The sequence below is a fragment of the Gambusia affinis genome, linkage group LG14 (genome assembly GCF_019740435.1).
Source record: "Gambusia affinis linkage group LG14, SWU_Gaff_1.0, whole genome shotgun sequence".
Classification (NCBI taxonomy): Eukaryota; Metazoa; Chordata; class Actinopteri; order Cyprinodontiformes; family Poeciliidae; genus Gambusia; species Gambusia affinis.
Window position 1 is genome coordinate 1,395,165 of NC_057881.1, and position 22,225 is coordinate 1,417,389.

A 22,225-nucleotide genomic window follows, 5' to 3' on the forward strand; every position below is an offset into this window, starting at 1 on the left:
AAGGAGAAGGAATCCACCTGCTGGCCGAACCGGGGAATCGCTGCGACCCGAGGAGCGGGACGGAGAACCCATCAGAACCACGGATACTTCTGGGCTTTCATTACAGTTTAGTTTTATTTCATTGGGACTTTTTGTTTAATTCAGTGAGTTTTGCAGAGTGTGTTTGTTCATTTTTACTAGTTAGTATAAGTTAAATATTGTTTAGTTTTTATTGGTTATAGCAGTTTTAGTTTTTTCATATTTGGTTAATTTTTAGGTTCAGATTTCAAGGATCTTTGACTTGGTTGGTAATCAATACTCAGCAGCAGAAACCATTCTTAAAATATGGATTCAGTTATTGTTCACTATTGTGACAAACTGTAATATTGCTGTTTTGACACCATTTTCCAGGATTATAATGGTAATTATGGCATAATAATGCAATAACACATTCTCAAATTCATAAACTTTAAATTCTAATGAACATTTAACACTGAAAGACGTTTTAAAAATCCAAAATAAATAAACAAAACAACAGAAACGAGTCATAAAGTCTGGAAACAAGTTGAGACCAAAACACCAAACTGAAAACTTTTCTCACCCAGTTTTTGTTAGAAACAAAGAAATGAGAAAAACAGTAAATCATGCAAGTTGAACTTATCGGGCAATCAATTGATTTATTGATTATTGTGACAGGCCTCATCATTTCTGGCTGCACTGGAAGAAACGTACCAAAGACAAGGAAGAAACTTAAAAATGAAGGAACGAAGGAGGAAAGGAGTCTAGGAAGGAAGAAAGGAACAAAGAAAGGAAGGAAGTAACCTTCCTGTTTTCAGGTCACCAGGTGGTAAAGGTCACGGGGTCAGCAGATGTGAGCTGGAGGTCAATCTGGTTTGAAACAGGAGTAAATTTTCTCTGCAAAGCGAAGTGCTGATGGTTTCCCAGAATCCTCCCTGTCCTCAGAAACATCCAACTGGTTTCTGTTTGATTGAACTGAACCAACAGTTTTCCTCGTTAAAACTCGCCTGTAAACTTTCTGTGATCCTAAATAATCTGTCATCTAAAACAGATTCTTGGTTCTGACTGGGTTTTTCCAGACTTTGGCCCCGGAGCAGCAGAACCTGAAGCTGAACTCTGGCTGTAGAGGAAGCCGTGTCGATCTAAACGGTGTCAGGTGTCAGACGGGTCTTTGCGCCCGTTCCTCTGAACTGGGTCAGCTCTTCTGAAAATACTCGTCGCTCCTCAGAGAAATGTTCCAGAACATCATGGATCTACGTAGCAGCCAGGTTTCCGCTCCGCTTCCCAGCGGCTGCAGGAGAAGCAGCAGAACATGTGAAACTTCACACGGCAGGACTGTTCACAGTCCGGTCCGGCTGGACCTGCCTCGTTCATCTGTTTATTCAAATAACATATTATAATTTACATCCATCTGCAAAACTGGCTAGAATCTAAAAGTTCAAAATGTGGGTTGAATATTTTATTAAATGTTTTAATTTCCTGAATTGACAGAATTTCTTTGGTAAAACAGACAAAAGAAAGAAAACGACAAAACAAAACTGCAGCATCTGCTCGTCTCCTTTGAGCAACCTGTTCACATTTAGCATTCTTTATAGATAATATATCTTAGATATTCCAATCTAATTACTAAATTACAAAATATATAAACCAAAGAACAACTAAATAAATAAAACAAACCAGACTTTATTCTGAGTTAAGAAAGAAAAGTTTGATTACAGTGGCTGTATTATTATTATTATTATTATTATTATTATTATTATTATTATTATTATTATTATTATTATTATTTATTTATTTATTTTTAAGATTTACAGAATATTGAAATTTCATTTTTAATGCTTTTGTGAAACAGCATTTATGAAGATAAAATTTGGCAAACAATGTAATATTATCTATCAACTATTGAATTTTTTATTCCTTATTTAAATTCCATATTTGATCAGTTTCAAAAATAAAAAAATCCCTTCCAAACATTAACCTCACACTCAGAAACCAAATGTTCTGTTGACTCCAACGATAATTTACAAAAATTACATTTATTCATTTCAATTCTAAATGACGTCATCAGATTTAAAAGAACCGTAAAATGGTGACTCAGCAGCCAATCAGGGAGCTCCTGCATCTACCCGTCGTCAAGGGCAACGCTAAAGCGGCAGCTAACGCTAAATGTTAATCGGAAAATATTAGATAATCTCAGATTTACAGAGTCTGTGTGGGACTTATCTCATTATTATTCTAAATTTTGACCCTCTGATATCTTTTTATTAATATTTGCCATATACGTCGCCTTTTACGTCCTTGCGTCGCGCTTGCACACCGAGTCCCATTCACAGAGCGGTTTACGGCAGAGCGGAGCCCGGATCCGTCAGAGGGCTGCTGGCCCTTTAAGGATGATGCAGCTGGACCAGCCGATGTAGGACGAGCTGACCGTCGGTGCCTCCTGCCGCCGCTGCTCCGCATCATGGCCTCAGCACAGCCCGCACCGCCGAGGACCAACCGACCACCCCGCGGCCCTGCCCTTCCCGCAGCGGAGACGGACGTCAAGCCGAAGCAGCGGCACCGGTAGAGGCGAGCCGCTCCGCCCCCCTCCGCCCCGGTCTCCTCCATGCCTCCGTCCAAAGCCAAGTTCAGCTATCCGATAAAGAGGGCTGCGAACCCGGGCGACGGCGGCGGCGGCGGAACCATGAGCCGGGATTATTCCGTGAACCTGTCGGTGCAGCAGGTGCTGAGCCTCTGGGTCCACGGCGCCACCCTGAAAGACTTCACAGGTAGGACCCGCGGGGAGCGGCGGCCGCTGGCCGGAGGGGGCAGCGAGCGCCGCGGCCGCCGCCTGCCGCGCCGCCGCGACCGGCACCGCGTCCATTTTAAAGCAGAAAATAAACCAGGGAACGGTGAGCCAGGAGGAGTCTGTTAAAACCAGGGATGCCATGAGGTATTATGGGATGCAAAACCTCCTGATCCTCCCTTTGTCTGCAGAGTCCGACGTGAAGCTGAGCTCCGGGTCACATGAGCCCATTACAGTCAAATCATTTTTTATTTCGTATTAAATCAATCGACGCAGACTCCCATCTGCATGAATCCGCTGCTGCAGAAGCATCCGCGATTTTATCTGCAGGAAGGCCGGCTCTCCATCTGCAGCGTGGAGTCATGGTTGGTGTGTCATGTAAACACAAGATTGCAGCAGCAGAGGCGGAAATGTGCTCACACCATCTCCATCCTGAGTGGAGAAACACTCAAAGCGTGCGACGCTGACTCAGCAAGAAGCGCATCTCAGAAGTTTGCAGTCCCGCTGCTGCACGCATGCATGATCCGCTCCGGCCGACCAGCCGCAGCGGCCGCTGGGAGCAGAGACACGGCAGCGAAGAACAAGAAGCAGCAGCTTATTGAGATGCAGGCCTCCTGTTTAAACACACCAGTTTCCTGTTTATGAGATGCGGTGGAGCAGTTTCACTTCAGCAAACCATAAATAGAAGAAATTTAAACACTAAAGACTTCCGGAGCTCAAACGGACCAAAACAGGAGGTCCAGTAAGGTCTGCAGCTCCAGGCCTGAGGAAACATGGCGGTTTTTAGAAATAAATGCTCAAAGAAAGAGAAAATAAATAGTGATTTAAGTCTATCACACTCAAATCAGCCGTCATAGTTGGTTACAGAAACCTACCAAGATGGCTGTCTGCTACAAAGTTACCTGAATGTGACATCACAAAAAATTCTGTATTTATAAAAAGAAATTGTTCTAGATTTTATTCCTCATTTTTAAAAGTTTCCTCCTTTCCTTCCTTTTTCTCTGCATCGTTCCTTCATTCCTTTACTTTCCTTTCTTTGACTTCCTTCCTTCATTTTTGTTTTCCTTCCTTCCTCTCTTGTTTTTTCTTTCTTTCCTCCTTGTGGTTCTAGAGTAACCAGTATAATAATAATATTTTTGCTCCTTGACTTTAGAAGCAGGTTAATGTTAGATGGTGATGTTTTGGTTCTGACCCGTTCTTCCTTTTTATTCTTCCTTTTTATTCTTCCTCTCCATTCTTCCTCTCCGTTCTTCCTTTTTATTCTTCCTCTCCATTCTTCCTCTCTGTTCCGTTCTTCCTTTTTATTCTTCCTCTCCATTCTTCCTCCGTTCTTCCTCTCGTTCCTCTCCTCCTCCAGAGATGTGGTACTGGGTCTTCCTGTGGTGTCTGTTCTCCTCGCTGTTCGTTCACGGCGCCGGCGGTCTCCTCATGTTGGTCATGCTGCAGCGCCACAGGTGGGGCCGCCTCATCACGCTGGTTCTGGTCAGCGTCGGCTTCCTGGCCTCCCTCTCTGGAGCCGTCATCACAAGTAAGTGAAGCACGGTGGGGGCAGCATGGGGCTGCGGGCTGCAGGAGGGCCTTCCTGTGTGATTCAGTTCAGGGCCACCAGGGGGAGACAGAGGGAGATTAGTAGAGAGGAGAAAGAGGAAGGAAACGTCACAGAGATCCAGAAACTTCTGAGTTCATGTCAGGACCTTTGACCCCGTGTTGCCATGGAGACCAGAAGACTAGAGTTCAGTCTAAAGAAAGAATTTAATCGTCATTTTCTAAGAGTCGGTTCCCTGTTCCCTCCTTTCCTTTTCCTTCCATCCCAGATTATTCAGCCTCTTCATTATTAATGTGTGGGGTGTGTGTGTGTGTGTGTGGGGTGTGTGTGTGTGTGTGGGGGGGGGTGATGAAGAGGAGGAAGATGAAGCAAATGTCAGCGTGGGGGAAAAGGTCAGAAATCTGGGTTTCCGCTTTGTCCTTTAACAACCTTCAGTTTCCTGAGGATGACCTGGTTCTGATCCAAACAGAACGGTTCAGATGGCCTTCAGAACTTCAGGTCCAGTTTCTCCAGAACCAGAGAGTGGGCATGTCTCTCTGCTCTCTGATTGGTCAGAAAACAGGAAGTCCTGTAGCAGGCCGGAGGGGGCAGCGAAACATCTCTGATTGGATGGAGAACCTGGTAGAATCCAGAAGGTTCTGAAGATTCCACCGGGTCAGAACCATCATGATGCTCTGAGCTGATGGTTCTCTGAGAAAAACCCTCAAAGTTAAACTGGGAATGTTGGAAAAACTGGAAACAGGATCAGAATTTTAACTGGGTCGGAAAAATTCCAACGTCCTGTGACCTGATTAGAGTCTGAACGCGGTTCTGATGGGAAAGAAACCCGAGTCCAATTAATCCACCAAAGATTTTTCAGAAAGCAGGAAAAATAAGGATCCAGGAATAGTAATGGAAAGTTGAGTGGAAGGAAAAAGTAGAAAATCTTTTAAAAGCTACATTTGTTTTTATGTGAGATCATCGGCTTCCGGATTGAGTTGGATCAGAACTTTGTGTGTGTGTGTGTGTGTGTGTGTGTGTGTGTGTGTGTTGCAGGTGCGGCGGTGGCCGGTGTGTACCGCGTGGCGGGGAAGGGCATGGCGCCGCTGGAGGCTCTGGTGTTCGGCGCGGGTCAGACCTCGCTCTCCATCATCATCTCCTTCTCCCGCATCCTGGCCACGCTGTGAGGACGAGGGGCGGAGCCTGGCGCCGACCCGAGGGCGAGGAGGAGCGCTCACGCTGGCCGCAGCACAATGCGCCCCCTGCTGACTCTGGAGTGTTACTGCAGCCTCTCTGTTGGGGATCCGTGGTTCTGAGGGTCTGGTGCCAAAATCCAGCTGCTGCTGCTTCTGACTCAAAACCTCCAGAGGAAGAAGAGGAAGAAGTTTCAGCACTTTATGTTCAGTGAGGAGGAGCAGAAACCAGCAAACACTGGATCAGACCGAAGGTTCGTCATCAGGAGTTCCTTCTTCTGGACCAGTTCTCCCATTCTGGTCCCAGTTCTCCCATTCTGGGATGTTTAGAAATTATTCCTGTTTGCAGATTTTTACTGATTTAATGTGAAGCCGATGAACTGCTGCCCACTTCCTGTACGTCTCAGCAGAAACTCCCCTCACAATATGGCGGCGTGTCACATGACCAGAAGCTTCTTCAACCTTAAACCCATTAGTGCCGTTAATTAGTAAACAGCGCCCCCTGGTGGAAGAGGGATCCGATGCTGCTGCCTTAATCCAGAATGGCCCAGCAGCCACAGATCAGATCAGATCAGAAGTATTCTCATCCTAGATCTGATCGCTTTGAAACGTAGATATCACAAACAGATTAGTTATGGAGTTCCTCAGAGCTCAGTGCTCGGCCCAGAACCGGTTCTTCTTCGTGGCGTTATTGGACAGTATTGGAAAACAGAATTTTAAAATCTGAATAATCTCCAAACAAAAAGGTTTTCACACCCCATGAGCTTTACTTTGTCCCATTTCCAGCACAAACTTTAATTTATTTAATAGATTTTATTTGATAAACCTCCACAAAACAAAAAGTGGAAGGAAAATCGTCAGTTGGTTTTCATCCATCCATTTTCTGTTCACCCTTGTCCCTAATGGGATCGGGAGGGTTGCTGGTTCCTCTCCAGCTGCGTCCCAGGCGAGAGGCGGGGGTCACCCTGGACAGGTCGCCAGTCTGTCACAGGGCAACACAGAGACACACAACCATTCACACACACACTCACACCTAGGGAGAATTTAGAGAAACCAATTAACCTGACAGTCACGTTTTTGGACTGTGGGAGGAACCAGAGAACCCGGAGAGAACCCACCATGCACAGGGAGAACATGCAAACTCCATGCAGAAAGACCCCGGGCCGGGAATCGATCCCAGGACCTTCTTGCTGCAGGGCAGCAGCTCTACCAACTGCACCACTGTGCAGCCCCAGTTGGTTTTCTTAGTGCTTTAATGAATGTAAAAATGTTTTTTTTTCTGGACGAGGTTTTGTTCCAGAATCATTCTGGGTTTGGCTCCATCCAGCCTCCTCGTCCCGCAGCATGATGCTGCCAGCACCGTTTCTCACTACAGTCTATATTTATTAATAACTAATGAACATTAATTAGTTGATGTGCAGCAGATTCTCCTGCCTGACCTGGACTGCTGTTCTTTAGGGCGTCAGAGTAAAGGGGGACGGATCCATTTGATTGGCTCAGATTTTTATGTGCATAGAAACTTTTTCTTCTTGGTTCGTCACATAAAATCCTGGGAAGTTTTATGGTTTCAAGCAGGAAGTTGCCATGGAAACATGTGAATGAATCCCAGATTTTCCAGACATCCCGTTGTCAAGGTCACCGGACCGACCTGGGGGTTCTGTTTCCCCCGGGCCAGTCCGGTTCTGGATCAGAGTCGTCCCGTTCGGGTCACAGAACCAGAACTTGGAAGCGGCTCTCCTCGGCTCCTGGAGGCGTTTCCCTCTGCGACTCATTTGTAAACTTCTACGTTCAACCTGCCTCGATCCGGGGCGCTCTTCAGGTTACGCCGGGGGTCAAAGGTCACAATGCCAAAGTTTTATTCATCCCGTTTCGTCTGGACTCTGCAGACAGTTCTGAGTTTAATCTGAGGAGGTTCTGCTGACTCTGCGTAATGTAATGGACTGTCAATACCGGCTCTGAGCACCGGGGGGCAGCGTCGCCCCATCATGCAGCAGCAGCAGCCAGTGCTGCAGCGTTCTGACCAGAACTCTCTCTGAGGACGTTCCGAATGATGCTGCTGGTTCTGCCGACCTCTGCAGCAGGAACGGCCATGACTGAGGCACGGCTTGGGGTCAAAGGTCACCTGCCGGAGGACTTCTGCTCAACCGGACAGACAACCAGAGACTGAGAGGAGCAAGCCGTGTTCATACTGTAAAATATCCCCTTTTTTAATTTTATACCAGCCAGACCTCTGATATTTATAACTACTGCCTATTTATGTACAAACTGATCTGAACTGTAAATACTCTACAGTCGTTGAAATAAAAACCTTTTGCAATATGAAAGCTCTTAATGTTTGATTTTTAAACTTCTGCAGCTCCCAGAAAACATCATTTTTACAGGTAAAGTAGAAAAACAATTCCATTAAATGTATTTTCACAGCAATCTGAAGACGTTTTACAAAAATACGATAAATTGACTGAAACTCAGCTGTTTTATTTGACCAGTGTTAGAAAATACTTTTAATTTTCTTTTGTTAGTCACGCTGGGTTTTCAGATCTTTATTAAAGTTATAATAAACTGAACCATCCGGTTTCATTCAGTGCACAAAAAAGTATTCACACCCCCTGAAAGCGGTCAAGCAGGAATGAAAATAATTTATTGGGCTTTAATTCGACGGTAACTCAACGTGGACTGATTTAAAGTTTTTAAGAATAAAAATCTAAAAAGTCTTTTATTTGTTCATCCACAGTGATTCTAGTCTAATCCATCCCATAATATCTCCTCCAGTCTCTGCTTTCCTAACAGGTTTTCTTCCAACCATCAGACCAGCTCCCCCACAGCATGATGCTGCCACCACTGTTTAAAGTGAGGATGGTGACTCAGCTGATGTGTCCTGCCTGGTCAATCTGACCTTTAACCTTGCTCTTCGCCTCAGGGCAGATTAATCCTCCGAGGATGTGAATCTCTGCAGCTCCTCCAGTGCAGCCACAGCCTGTCTTCATAGGTTTAGAGTTGAAACAAGCTCTAATTTACCATTAACATTAACCAGATTTGACATTTATTTCATTAATTTAGTTTTAAATTGCTGTGCGTCCAGACGGAACCTTTATATTCACGTGTTTCTGGTACGCCCGTAATTCAGATGCACATCTGCTAACAACAGCAACGGTCGGACAAAAAGATCAAATTCTCTCGGCTCACTGAGGTTAAATTTCTGCTTGTAAACGATCAGATTGGACGCTAGGAATGATTATTGCTCCGTTCTAGTTGAGCTAAAAGGAGTTAGCCTACCTGACAAGCTATGCCAGGTTAAGATAGCATCTCAGTGCTAAATATGTAGCTAATGCTAACGTCAGCATCCACAGCTCTCATTTCTGATGGTTGGAAAACGTGAAGAAAAGATTAAAAACTATAAATATCTTTGTTGTCGAGGTCATATGTCGATTTATTCCTTAATTTAACAGCAAAATGGTTTCTGAGGTGAAAATGTTGCTTCTTTTATTGATTTTCGGCTTTAATTAATTACAGACTGCAATTAACTTGATTAAAAGCTTTATTGGAGTCCCACATTAGTGAAACAAATTTTAATAAACTCTGCAGTTTAAGGAGTGTAAGCTCCTTGTAAAAGGAGGTGGCAGTATCATGCTGTGGGGTGGAAATATTGAAGCAACGACTGAAGACATGAAACAGAAAGTAGACGTTTGTTGATAAATCGTCTCTTAAAGGAACAGTAACCGTCTGTGGTTTGGCGAGCAGAAGCCATTTTAAACATGGAGGACGTGATCATGGCGCCTCACATCTGATGTGACCTTTGGTATCGGGCCTGAATGGACCGCCTGGGGTTTCGTTCCCGACCTCGGCCGGGGGAAAGCAGGTCGCCACTTATCAGCCTGTTTTTTGTTATTTTGTTCTTTAACAGCGAACACAGCATGTGACGGCGGCGGCTTTGGTCCAATCAGAGGCCAGGCTGAGGCGCGCTGATAAGAGGCCGGCGGCTCCGGCCGGGCAGGAAGCGTTTCATAAGAGGCCAGAATGTGGCGGAGGAATTTCTGAGTGTTTGATGGATGTTTGGTGAGCCGAGCCACAGAAACAAAGATGTTTTCCCTCCGATCCGAACATTAATCACAGAAATGCTGCAGCGGGCATCGACTGGGAAATCTGATTACTCAGACGGGAAAATGTGGGAATTCCTTCGTAGCTCTCTGACTGGAATGTTGTTTTCAATAGTTTTCTCACACAGGAGGAATGTTTGCTCTGCAGATACTTTCACAGCCTTTCTACCAAATTACCAGGAAATGTTTTTTACTAATTTCCAGCTAATATTTGCTCCATGTTTTTCTATATGTAGATCGAGATGCTGAGTCACATTTCCCTCTGTAGAATCTGGAAATAAATCCGTTCCTCCTCATACATGGGACCACAAAGTGTTAGTTGTTAATAATAGACATAGTTTTTATTAATCCCAAAGGAAAAGCCTGATAGCTAAATATTTTTGCCAGAAACTAAATATTTACCATCAAATTAAATATCTAATTTGCAAGCTAAATATTTAGCTCACTAATTGGTATTATATTATTGCTAATTAACTATTTGGCCCACTAGCAAAATATTTAGCTTGCTAACTACATGTTTAGTTTGAAGCTAATTATTTAGCTTGCTAACTACATGTTTAGTTTGAAGCTAAATATTTAGCTTGCTAACTACATGTTAGCTTGCTAACTGTGTAACTATAAACGGCTCGCCGTTTCTCCTCTGTGTTTCCTCTGATCTGTTTGGTGCTGTCCATCCTGGTCCATCGTCTCGTCTGTCCAGAGGACATTGTCCCCGTAGTTTTTCCCTCTGTTCAGGTTCAGTTCTGCTAACCTCGGTCCAGCGGCCATCTTGTTTCCAGAGAGAAGAGGTTTTCTCCTTCATCCCTTCCAAGCAGCCATGGTGGTTTAGTGAAAGTTGGCAGCTGAGATGTTTTCTTGTTTTCTCATTAATTAATTCATTGATACCGTGACAGAAGCTGGTTTCAGCTTCAGTCCTGCAGCTTCAGTCTGGCTCCGAGCCGCTGGCTGCTATTGTTTCCTGGACAGGAAATACTCCAGAGTTGAGCATGAGTGCAGACGAGGCGACGGCTGCTTGCCTGCTCAGAAATAACACCCTGACCCCTAAAAGCCCAACAATGGCTGGCGGGCGGCCGAGCCTTTGACCCAGCAGGTCGCTCCGCAGCATCGGCCGTCTCTTTGTGCTGCAGCTGTTCATAAAGTGCAGTCCATAAAGATCAGACGGCGCACAAACAGCGAGGACCCGGTCCAATCAGCGCTGGCCATCTGGACCGAACTGAACCCAGACCTTTGGGTCAGAACCGAACTGAACCCAGACCTGTTTACTCAGGAATGAAAGAAATACTCTTTGTTCCTTTATCGATGTTCCTGATTTGATCTCATTCTGATCCAACGTCTAAGTGGAGCGAGTCTAAAATACATACTAATACCATAAGTCATTGTTGTTTGCATGAATATATGCACTCAATCAGTTTCACAGAAATGTGCAAAGTAGATCCTGAATGGAGGCGGATTTGTTTCATTTTGTTTAATTCAAATGTTGACATTTTAGGTCAATTCTGAGTGAAAATCCTCACTGTGACGTTCACGTCCGAGTCGGTCTGCAGCTCCTCCAAACTCTCTCCTGGTCCAGATGATGGATTGATTAGAACTCTGGCAGATGTTGGCAAACCTTCACATCTGGATTTGACCTCCAGGAGAATCTGCTTTGTCTCGTTTTGTCACATAAAAGACGAAGTTCAGGGGTCCTGATCCCGTCTGATGATGAAGATGATGATGATGATGATGATGATGATGAAGATGATGATGATGAAGATGATGATGATGATGATGATGAAGATGATGAAGATGATGATGATGATGATGATGAAGATGATGATGATAATGATGAAGATGATGATGAAGATGATGATGATGATGGAGATGATGAAGATGATGAAGAAGAAGAAGATGATGATGATAATGATGAAGATGATGATGCTGATGAAGATGATGATGAAGATGAAGATGATCATGATGATGAACATGATGATGATGATGATGAAGATGATGATGATGATGATGAAGATGATGATGATAATGATGAAGATGATGATGATGATGGAGATGATGAAGATGATGAAGAAGAAGAAGATGATGATGATAATGATGAAGATGATGATGATGATGATGGAGATGATGAAGATGATGATGAAGATGATGATGAAGATGATCATGATGATGATGATGAAGATGATGATGATGAAGATGATGATGATGATGATGAAGATGATGATGATGAAAATGATGATGATGATGATGATGATGATGAAGATGATGATGATGAAGATGATCATGATGATGATGAAGATGATGATGATGAAAATGATCATGATGTTGATGATGAAGATGAAGATGATGAAAATGATGATGATGAAGATGATGATGATGAAGATGATGATGATGATGATGAGAGCAGCCTCTCTTTGCCTCCATTGTTCTCGCAGTAACGACCCGTTTTAGTTCGCTGCGGTTTGTTTCTCCTGAACTTTTGTCCCGACCCGCGGCGGTCGCGTGCGAAAACAAAGATACGTAAACAATGATCAGCAGACAGGAAGGCCTTTAACCTTTAACCTCTGAAGACCAGGAAGCCCTAAAAACTCTGAGAATAGCAGCAGAAGCCTCGGCGTGTTTCTCTTCCTCTGACCTGTAATCCCAGTTTGTCCCTCAGTTTTTCTCACTCTGAAGATCTGAAACTTCTTACTGATCATCTTAAAACTATTTATTTTTTCAACTCAGTACATCTGAATATTGAAATGTCCTGAAGCGAACTGATGGAAAGTTAAGTGGAAGGAAAAAGTGGACAGAAACTTGTTGAGGTGTTGTTTCTACAGTGAGTGAAATCTGGAAAACATTTGAGCATTTTCTCGTTCTGGACTGATTTTTGATCCTGCAGGCGTTTCTTCTTCTTCTTCTTCTTCTTTTTCTCTGTTCTTTTTAAATCAGTGAAAACCAGTAAATCCTCCAGAGGGGGCGCTATAGTCCCAGTCTGAAACTTTTTATTCTCTTTACGCATCACTTCATCAGATTTCTAAACCATTCTACATACAGAAACAGCACAACGATCTGAGTTATATATTTTTTACATTGATATTTGGGTCTAATGTTTGTAAACATTTAATTATTGTTCTAATCCACAAACTGGATGCATTTTAATAATTACTGACTAATTAAAGCACTTTAAACATTTAAACAAGTTTCGCCAAACAAAATACATTTTTGATGATAAATAAACAGCAATAAAATAAATGAGGTGAGCCTCCGTCTGCTGGCGCAGTTGGAAAGTAGATTATGAATATTTTATAAAATATGTTTCCAAATGCAGATTTCCAGGATAGAATAAATACCGGGTGTACTTCCCCTTAACAACCACCAGATGGCAGCATCACACGGCTCAGTTTTCATGTCCAGGTTCTGATAAGCCTGTCGCTCACATGACCACAAATACTAGATTAAACAAAATAATAAAATAGCGGTAAAAATGAAATAACTTCAGTTTAAAAGTTGCTTGTACAGGATCCGACCTGGTGGCGTCCATCACCGAACCGGGTCGGGATCCAAGCCTGCGCTGATGATCCAGAGAAACTGAGGCTGGAGACTCTGAGGAAAAGCATTTATTCTGTTTATTATAATTATACATTCAGCTTTAAAACAGTCGTGATCCAGAGATCAGGGAAACGATCAGTCAGAAAGATGGAGATCATTAATCACTGCGTGTTCGGCTCATCCAAAGAACCGGACCGGCCCAGACTGAAGGGAACAACTTTTACAGGTCAAAGGTCGGGACAAGGTCAGCCAGCATCTCTGCAGGTCCCACACAGATCCACAGGAGTCCAACCTTTTCTTCTTCCTTTGCAAAAGTTATGTAGACATACAGTAATTCTTTATATCTACCTGATATCAAATGTTTGAACCAGAACTCCATCATCTGCTGTGGTTCTGAGTCAAACCAACCTGTTCCCCTCCTGGCCTGTGGGGGCGCTGCACCAACAACCACTGAAGGAAACCACACAAAAACCTCTGAAGACACTGAGAGCAACTTCCTTCTTCACCAGATGGAAACAAGATGGAGGCGTCAGATTTTAGTGTTGGAGGATTTCTCTTTAGTCTTTGGCTGAAGACCAGGAGACATTTCTGCTGCTAGTGCTAGGCTAGCACGTTAGCTTTGGTTGGATTTACCCAGAATGCCCTGTACTGTTCACCACTTCCTGCTTTTGGAGCGGTTTCTGGTCCACTTGGCGTTCACAAACCGAACCAGAATTCGGTTCAACCGAACTGTTGGGAAATCAGCCTAAAATGGTCCAAACTGAACACAAAGATCCTAAATACAGAGAAAACCAGAATGATGGAGCTGCTTCAGTGGCCTAGTCCAAGGATTTCTAAAGTGTGGCTCCTGACAACCAGCTAAAAATGATACAAGTTTTATCCTTTAGTCAAAAAAATTCTTCATGAAACATTTTAGAAACCAGAGAATTTAACCACATTTTAAATTCATCTTTGATCAGCAGTGAGGAAATCTGAAGACAGACCGACTCATTCAGTTCTCGTTGCTCAGGTTTATTTCCTGGACAAAAGTAGAAACAGAATTTATGTCACTTTGTTTGCATTTAGCCAAGTTTAATAAACTAAATAAAAGCTGATTGGATTGCAGAAAAGCCTCTGGATAGTCGTGGTTCTACTTGCTATTTGGTTGTAGAAAGACAAATACTTTGTGTCGTACTTAATTTACCACTGAAAGAAAATTATGTCTGAAAGAATTTTACCCTGATTTTAAATAAAAAAGTTTCCATCTGCATCAACCACCTGCTGCTCTTTGGGTGAAACGTTTATCTTTCATGAACTACCACTGGGGCCAAACAAAATCAGTCCAAGGATCACAAATGGCCCACGCGCCACACTTTGGGCACCCTGATTTAGATTTAACTGTTAAAGGGAACCATGGTTAGTTATAAAATAGGCTTTATTTGGGAAATAATTATTTTAGTTGTAAAAACAAGACAGTAATACTGTAGACCAGGGTGTCAAACTCCAGTCCTCCAGTCGCTGTCCTGCAGGTTTTAGATGAGCCACGGGGACAAAATACTGGAAATCAAACGGTTTAATTTCCTCCTCCTTGTGGAGATCAGTTCTCCAGAACCTAATTATTCTGTTCAGGTGGAGCAGCAGAGGCACATTTAAAAGGTGCACCCTGTGCTGTGGGGTATTTAGTTTTTATTTCTAATAAAATATTTTCACAGGAATGTCGCCATGTTGTTCACGCTGCAACGCATTCTGGGTAAATGACGTGCAACGGTCCAACTGCCTGACTCCCTCTGGAGCGCATTGAAACTGATGGGACAGGTGATGAAGATGAGGAGCAAACAGAGGAAGAGTTGGCCATAGCAGCTGCTGCTGCCTTCAGCTTCGTGATGAAACAATCAATGAAACAACTGCTGGTCACTGTGTGATCCGGTAGATCTGAGTCCAGTTCAGCAACAGCGGTTTAGCATCCGAACTTTGTTCGGTGTTGGTAGTGATTTCACAGTACCGGTGTTCTAGCTCCGTTAGCATTTCCAGCAGTAATAGCTCCGTTAGCATTTCCAGCAGTAATAGCTCCGTTAGCATTTCCAGCAGTAATAGCACCGTTAGCATTTCCAGCAGTAATAGCACCGTTAGCATTTCCAGCAGTAATAGCTCCGTTAGCATTTCCAGTATTAATATCTCCGTTAGCATTTCCAGCAGTAATAGCTCCGTTAGCATTTCCAGCAGTAATAGCACCGTTAGCATTTCCAGCAGTAATAGCACCGTTAGCATTTCCAGCAGTAATAGCTCCGTTAGCATTTCCAGCAGTAATAGCACCGTTAGCATTTCCAGCAGTAATAGCTCCGTTAGCATTTCCAGCAGTAATAGCACCGTTAGCATTTCCAGCAGTAATAGCTCCGTTAGCATTTCCAGCAGTAATAGCACCGTTAGCATTTCCAGCAGTAATAGCACCGTTAGCATTTCCAGCAGTAATAGCACCGTTAGCATTTCCAGCAGTAATAGCTCCGTTAGCATTTCCAGCAGTAATAGGTCAACTGCTTGTCTGCCACTTTTCTCCCAGCGTCTGCAGCGCTGTGTCCGGTTCGGCATCAGCTGCGTGGTAACAGCGACACTGGACCTCCATGGATCCGGTCGGATCGGTGATGTCAGTACCCAGGCAGTATGGCTGCTGTTGGCATCTCAAAGAACGTCCAGCTCTGCCTGTCTCAGCGCAGTATTTAATTTTATCCCGTTAAGGTAACGATCACCTGTTAGTCTTCGTCGGTTCTGTTGGTATAAATGGTATAAAGTGTTGTGGAGAAAAGTCCAGAGTCCAGATCAGGTCCTTCATTGTTTTTCCTCTCTGGCTCTTTTTTCATTCATGTTGGAAATGATCCAGATTCACTTCAATTTTTATTTTTTTAAATTACAGCCAATAGCGACACAGTGTGGCCTTATCTGAAATGACACCAGTCAAACTGGGGTAAAGTTAGCCTTCCTGTTTCCTCTGTAGACTCCAGTTCAGAATTGATCTGATGACGTCATCAACCCATCGGTGAAAAATGGCGGCCTCCATGGGTGAAAAATATAGCAAAAAATGTTTTGGCGTATCACAAACAGCAATTTTTAGGTAATAGGGGAAATTTGCAACATATTTAGGTCAAAATGTTCAACTATTCCTGGATCACTTTAAGATGTTTTCATTTTATTTTGACTCTAAAAATTCAAGTCATCATGAAAATCATCAGTTTTTCTCTCAAGCTTCAGTTTTTTTCTCTCAGCCGGAAACGACTCGGCGTGTTTCCCAGTAAAGAGGGATTCCTTGCTCCCTCCACCCCTCCATCCCTCCATCCCTCCCTCCGTCCTGCTGCTGCGTTGCGTAACGGCGTGTAGCTGCAGCGCCGGCTGCTGCTCCTTAATGGATCCATGCAGAGAAAATGTTCCGTCTTCAGGAGTCTAACGAACGGTTGCATAAGAGCAGAGGAGGTTCAGGGAGTTCAGGGGGGGCAGAGGTTATTCAGGGGGGCTGCTTCATCACCATCATCATCATCATTATTATTATTATATCATTATTTCTTCACATCGATAAACAGCCTCAGATTGATGTTTTCTCTTTACTTCTGAATTTCGGCGTTGATTCGTCTGATTTTAAGCATTTTTTCTTTGATTTGTGGATAAATTGGGATTTTTCTCTTTGTCACTTTTTGTTCTTACTCTCCTTTCACCATAAACGTCGCTGTTTCTCCTTCATCAGCACCAGATCATTCTTATCATTTCTGGTTCTGTTTCAGTCGGTTTGAAATCATTTTGAATCGCCTGGTTATTTTTCAGGTGGTGTTGATGCGGCTCCCCACCCAGGCCGCCCTTCTAGCAAGGGGCGGCTTGTATTTCTGTTTTTAAAGTTGCGATTAACACATTTAACATCTTTTTCTTAAATTCTGTTACCTGTAAATGAATCTGTAGTCTGCAAAACACAGTTACTCAAAAAGACATTCAAAGGTCTATTCATGTTATTTCTAAGTCTTTTATTGTGAAGGGCAGTTGTGTGTTGTTTTGAAACTTGTGTAACTGCTTCCTGTCGTCTAAACCTGCAGTTTGCACTAAAAGTGATGTAATTGTTTGTTTCGGTGGTTTATTTTGGAGTTTTTCTCTCTTTCTGCAGACGTCTACTTGACTTCTTTCTCCCTTTGTTTTCTCTGTTCTTTACAATGGAAATAGACTCAAAGAAATTTCTAGAAACGTTTCTTGAGCGAGGCATCATGATGAAAGCTGTAATGTTCGTCTTGTGCAGTAAATTTGTTGGGCTTCACCCGGAGACTTGGACAGATTGGACATTTAAAGATCTAATTAACAGACTGTATGAGGTAGCGGTGCGTTTCAGTCAGAGTGGGAGAAATCAACTGGACCTTTCAAAATGGCCGCTGCTTGCATCATCATCATCAGGGAGCTGTGCCAGAAACCAGTTTATTTTAAAAACTTGTAAGAATGTGTCTAAAATCAAAGCTGCATGTCAGAAGTTATGTTTGGTTCTGGAAATAAAAGTTTAAAACGACGTGACGTAGTCAAGTTCAAATCCCGAACTCCTCTGCATACAAAAGCACACCACACTTTTCAGATTCACTTCTGTTATGCTTTGCTTTGCTGATTAGCCACAGAGAATCGTAAAAAAACAGATTAAATTGACTGTTTTCATGAAAAGGTGAAATTTAAGTATTTTTTGCTCTTTCTTCCTTGTTTTTAATCAATCTAATTTCTTTCTAATTTCCATCCTGGTTCTGTTTCTGTGGATGAAGCGTTGCAGAGGGGGAACCTTTACGCCAACAGCTCAGTGTTTTTGTTCTCCATCTTCTGTTCTTGTTGTTCTGATGAGAAGGCGGTGGGCGGCGGATGGTGGGGTAAAAATATAGAGCAACTAGAATGAGTCACGGCTCCCCGAATCCCAGTCTGGATAAAAATACTTCCTCAGACACGCGTGCAAACATACGCTGCTCCACGCGCCGCGCGTTACATAAGCTGCAGCGTGGGAGGCGGGATGCGAGGCGTGCATAATTCATCGACGTGGGGAGGCTCCCGAACCCAGAGGGGCTCCAGAACCCAGAGGGGCTCCAGAACCCAGAGAGGCTCCCGAACCCAGAGGGGCTCCAGAACCCAGAGAGGCTCCAGAACCCAGAGGGGCTCGGTTCTGCCTGGACGGACCGAGGAGCGAAACCGGATCAGAACCTGATCAGAACCACACGGGAAGCAGGAAAAAACTTCATTCATCAAAAACAACGTTAGTTGTAAAGTAAAGCTGCGACATTTAATCGATTAATCGATTATTCTAACGATTAATCGTTCTACGGAATTTTAAACCATTTTTATGCAAAACTACGGAGATTAAAAGATGCAAATAATTAATTCAGTTCATTTTGTGATTGAGAAAAATCATTCATTTTATTGAAACTGAACCTTCTTTACGTTGTGGGACCGGAACCCGGCAGTGATCCACATTATTAAAGGTTTTGGAAAATGTCTGTTTAGTTTTCAGTTCGTTTAAATTCAGTTCTTCCAATGAATGTTCGTCACTCTGACGTCATACTTGGTTTTCACTGACGGCCATTACTCGGATCGTTTGCATGTGAACATCGTGTTTACGAACATTTAATGTGTTTACGTAACTAACTCTGGTATTTTCAGGTATTTTCCCTCCGTTCCTTCCTCGAACCGTTCCTCAACCGTTCCTCCTCGAACTGTTCCTCGGTCCGTTCCTCGTCCGTTCTCGAACCGTTCCTCGTCCGTTCCTCGAACTGTTCCTCGGTCCGTTCCTCGGTCCGTTCCTCGAACTGGTTCCTCGGTCCGTTCCTCGAACTGTTCCCTCGGTCCGTTCCTCAACCGTTCCTCGGTCCGTTCCTCGAACCGTTCCTCGGTCCGGTTCCCTCGAACCGGTTCCCTCGAACCGGTTCCCTCGGTCCGGTTCCCTCGAACCGGTTCCCTCGGTCCGGTTCCCTCGGTCCGGTTCCCTCGAACCGGTTCCCTCGGTCCGGTTCCCTCGAACCGGTTCCCTCGGTCCGGTTCCCTCGAACCGGTTCCCTCGGTCCGGTTCCCTCGAACCGGTTCCCTCGGTCCGGTTCCCTCGAACCGGTTCCCTCGAACCGGTTCCCTCGGTCCGGTTCCCTCGAACCGGTTCCGTCAACATCCGGGGTCCGGATCAGTCCTGCGGTCGGAAAACGTTTCATCCGGCCCGACTTTGCTTGTGTAAACGTGAGTGAGACTGAAAGGTGCGGTGGTGGGAGGATGTCTTGGTGTTTCCATGGCAACGGCCTCAGTTATGCAACAACCAGCGGTGCGGTGTAAACAAATCATCCACCTTTCATCAGATGTGTGACTGATTCAGGAAAACTGAGTTTGATCTGGATTTTCCTGCAGCCTGCGGTTCAGTGGAGGTTCTGCAAACAGAACAACATGAATGAAAACAAAGATGCTGGACCAGCGCCGGTCTTTACCAGACTCCCTGCTGTGAGCCAACAGGAACGGGACGCACTCCCCGCTGAATGCTGCCTTTGTCTGGATCTGGGTCTGTCCTGAGCGGACAGCGCCAGGAGACCCAGCGGACTCGGGTCGAAGCTGGACAGAGGATCCGATTGTTCCGGTTCGGCTCTGCTGGGCAGCTGCGCTGGTGACCTGTGGTACCACGGAACCGAACCGCCGCAGGGTCCAATCAGGAAGTCCGCTTTACATCACATCTGTAGAGTTACAGTCAAAAATTAATGGACAAACATGGTGGTTCATTTTTATGTCAAAGTTTAACTGAGCCAGACTAAATATTTACTAACTAAACATTTAGTTAGTAAATATGAACTAAATATTTAATCAGTAAACATTTAGTTAGTAAATATGAACTAAATATTTAATCAGTAAACATTTAGTTAGTAAATATGAACTAAATATTTAGTTGTTTATTAAATACTTAGCTTCCAAGATTTTTGAAGAAGTTTAGTGAGGAAAAACTATTGCAAAAATCTTTGAGATTGTTCTTAAAGAAGCACCAGAAAATCTAAAACATCGTGACATTCTGGAGCGGCAGCCAGAATAATTCAAACAGCGCTTCTTCTTGGGCCCCATAAGGACCAGTGGGGCCCCACAACGTAGTGTGTGTGAGGATAATGGTCCTTACAATGCATCAAATACAAGGCCACAAACACACACACACACACACACACACACACACACACACACACACACACACACACACACACACACACACACACACACACACACTTACTTTCCTTCATATTCCACCCTGAGCTGTAAAAACTATAAATATGCTTTTATAAATGCAGCTGCTGTTAATTGTCACACAGGGCAGCTCTGTCCTCCACCCCCCTGCCGCACCAATCAGATCTCTGCCACGGCTGCTTCCTGCTCAGTAAAAAGTTTCGATATTCAAATGTAGCATCTAAAGTTGCTGCAGTTGGCAGGTGAGTCATAGAGTCCCTCTCTGCCGTCTGCAGGAAGCCGTGGAAGTGGGCGGCTGTCACACGCCGACTTCTTAACGGGGACATTTTCCTTCGCTGCAGCAAACTTTCTCCAGGTGACGCTGCCTTTTTCTCACACGCTTTCTGCAGCTGCTGCAGCGGCCAAATAGAAACGAAATTTACACATTTAAGTTGGTAACTAAATATTGTTTACAGTGTACTACGTGACATTATTATGGAAAACCTGGAGATGTGACAGAAAGCAGGGCAACTTTCCACTAGCTGGAAAAGAAACTTCCCCACAGCATGAAGCTGCCACCACCATGCTTGTCCATTGTGAAGCTCCGATCAATTTCACTTAATTACACAGATTTTAACGTGCTAAAAATGTAAATTTTTCAATGTACGCCCAAAACCTACAGCAGAACTTTTGTATTTGTTCTGGTGCGCCGTTAAATCTGACGCAGAAGCTCCGTCCGCTAACAGCAGCAACGAAGTGGTTAATTTCTACTTCTAACTGATCTGATTGGACCCTGGAAAAGATCCAATCACATCACAACTTTGTTTTTAGTTGTGCTAAAAAGAGGTAGCCTATCAGCAAAGCTGTGCTAGTGCTAACATGTTGCTAATGCTAATGTTCACATCCAATTCTAAAGAAGCTCCATGAATAGCACTTTAATGGTGATGACGGTTGGTCCTGAAGAACAGATTAAAACAGAACTTTTACATGCTTGTATGAGAGCATCTAAAATCCAGGCTACATGAATCGCCTGCAACTCTAAACTGGACAAATTAAAACTGATGTTTGAGTTCGGAGAGTGAAGCTTAAAATCCCGACTTCTCTGACTTCATTAACTGGAACGATGTTAACGAAGGTAAATGTAGCGTAGCATAAAGGGCTTTGAGTACAAAGCACACCGCACTTTTCAGATGTAACAGTTTCCTTTCACTTCAGTTTTGCTCTTCTTTGCGTTGATAAAATCCCAGAAGAAGAGTTTTAATTTGTTGTTTTATGAAAAGAAACATAAAAGGTAAGTAAGTATTTTTGCAAATAAAGAATATCTTATGTTTTGCTTACTATGTGCTCTTAAAGCATATTTTAGCCATAAATAACGACCTCTAAGCAGACATAAACCACACGGAGCCCACAATTCTGTATCCAAATGTTTTCTCATTGTTCTGATGTAATATTTTAATTTAATTTTAATATTTAAAATAACCTTGATGATGTTGATCAGAAGGAGTTCTGATCCAAACCTTCTAGCCTGGGCTAGTAGCTTTTATTTTGAAGGTCGCGGGTTTCCCAGATAATTTCGTCCTGTTTTTTGGAGCAGGTTATGTAATCTGAATGTGAGCAGCTTCTGTTTCCCAGCATGCAGGCCGGTTTCTCCTCCTATCAGAGCTGCAACGGTTTATTATGATGAGCCTGCAGTGGAAAGTGTGAGGCGCAGCAGTGAGAGAGTGAACTCAAAGGTCAACGCAAACACGACTGATGACTGGGAGCAGTCTGACCTCTGAACTGCAAACCAGATTTAACCCCCAAAACTGGTTCAGAAGGATTTTACCCTGTAAATGACACAAAATATGTCATGAAACAGGATTTCTACATGTAATTATTTGTTTTAGCTTCCTCCCATTGGGAAACAACTGCTGGGGTCAAAGGGCAAAGGGGCGTGGCCATAGAACAGTGTAATTATATT

General features: G+C 43.7%; 1 protein-coding gene across 1 annotated transcript; it reads left to right on the top strand.

The window, feature by feature from the left end:
• Positions 1–1,874: 1,874 nt before the first annotated feature.
• tmem170b (transmembrane protein 170B) lies at positions 1,875–5,747 on the top strand. The gene is made up of 3 exons (XM_044138817.1): positions 1,875–2,765; positions 4,140–4,310; positions 5,364–5,747. The coding sequence occupies exons 1-3, from the start codon at positions 2,603–2,605 to the stop codon at positions 5,492–5,494; spliced, it is 465 nt and encodes a 154-aa protein (XP_043994752.1). The 5' UTR covers positions 1,875–2,602; the 3' UTR covers positions 5,495–5,747.
• The last annotated feature ends 16,478 nt before the right edge of the window (positions 5,748–22,225 follow it).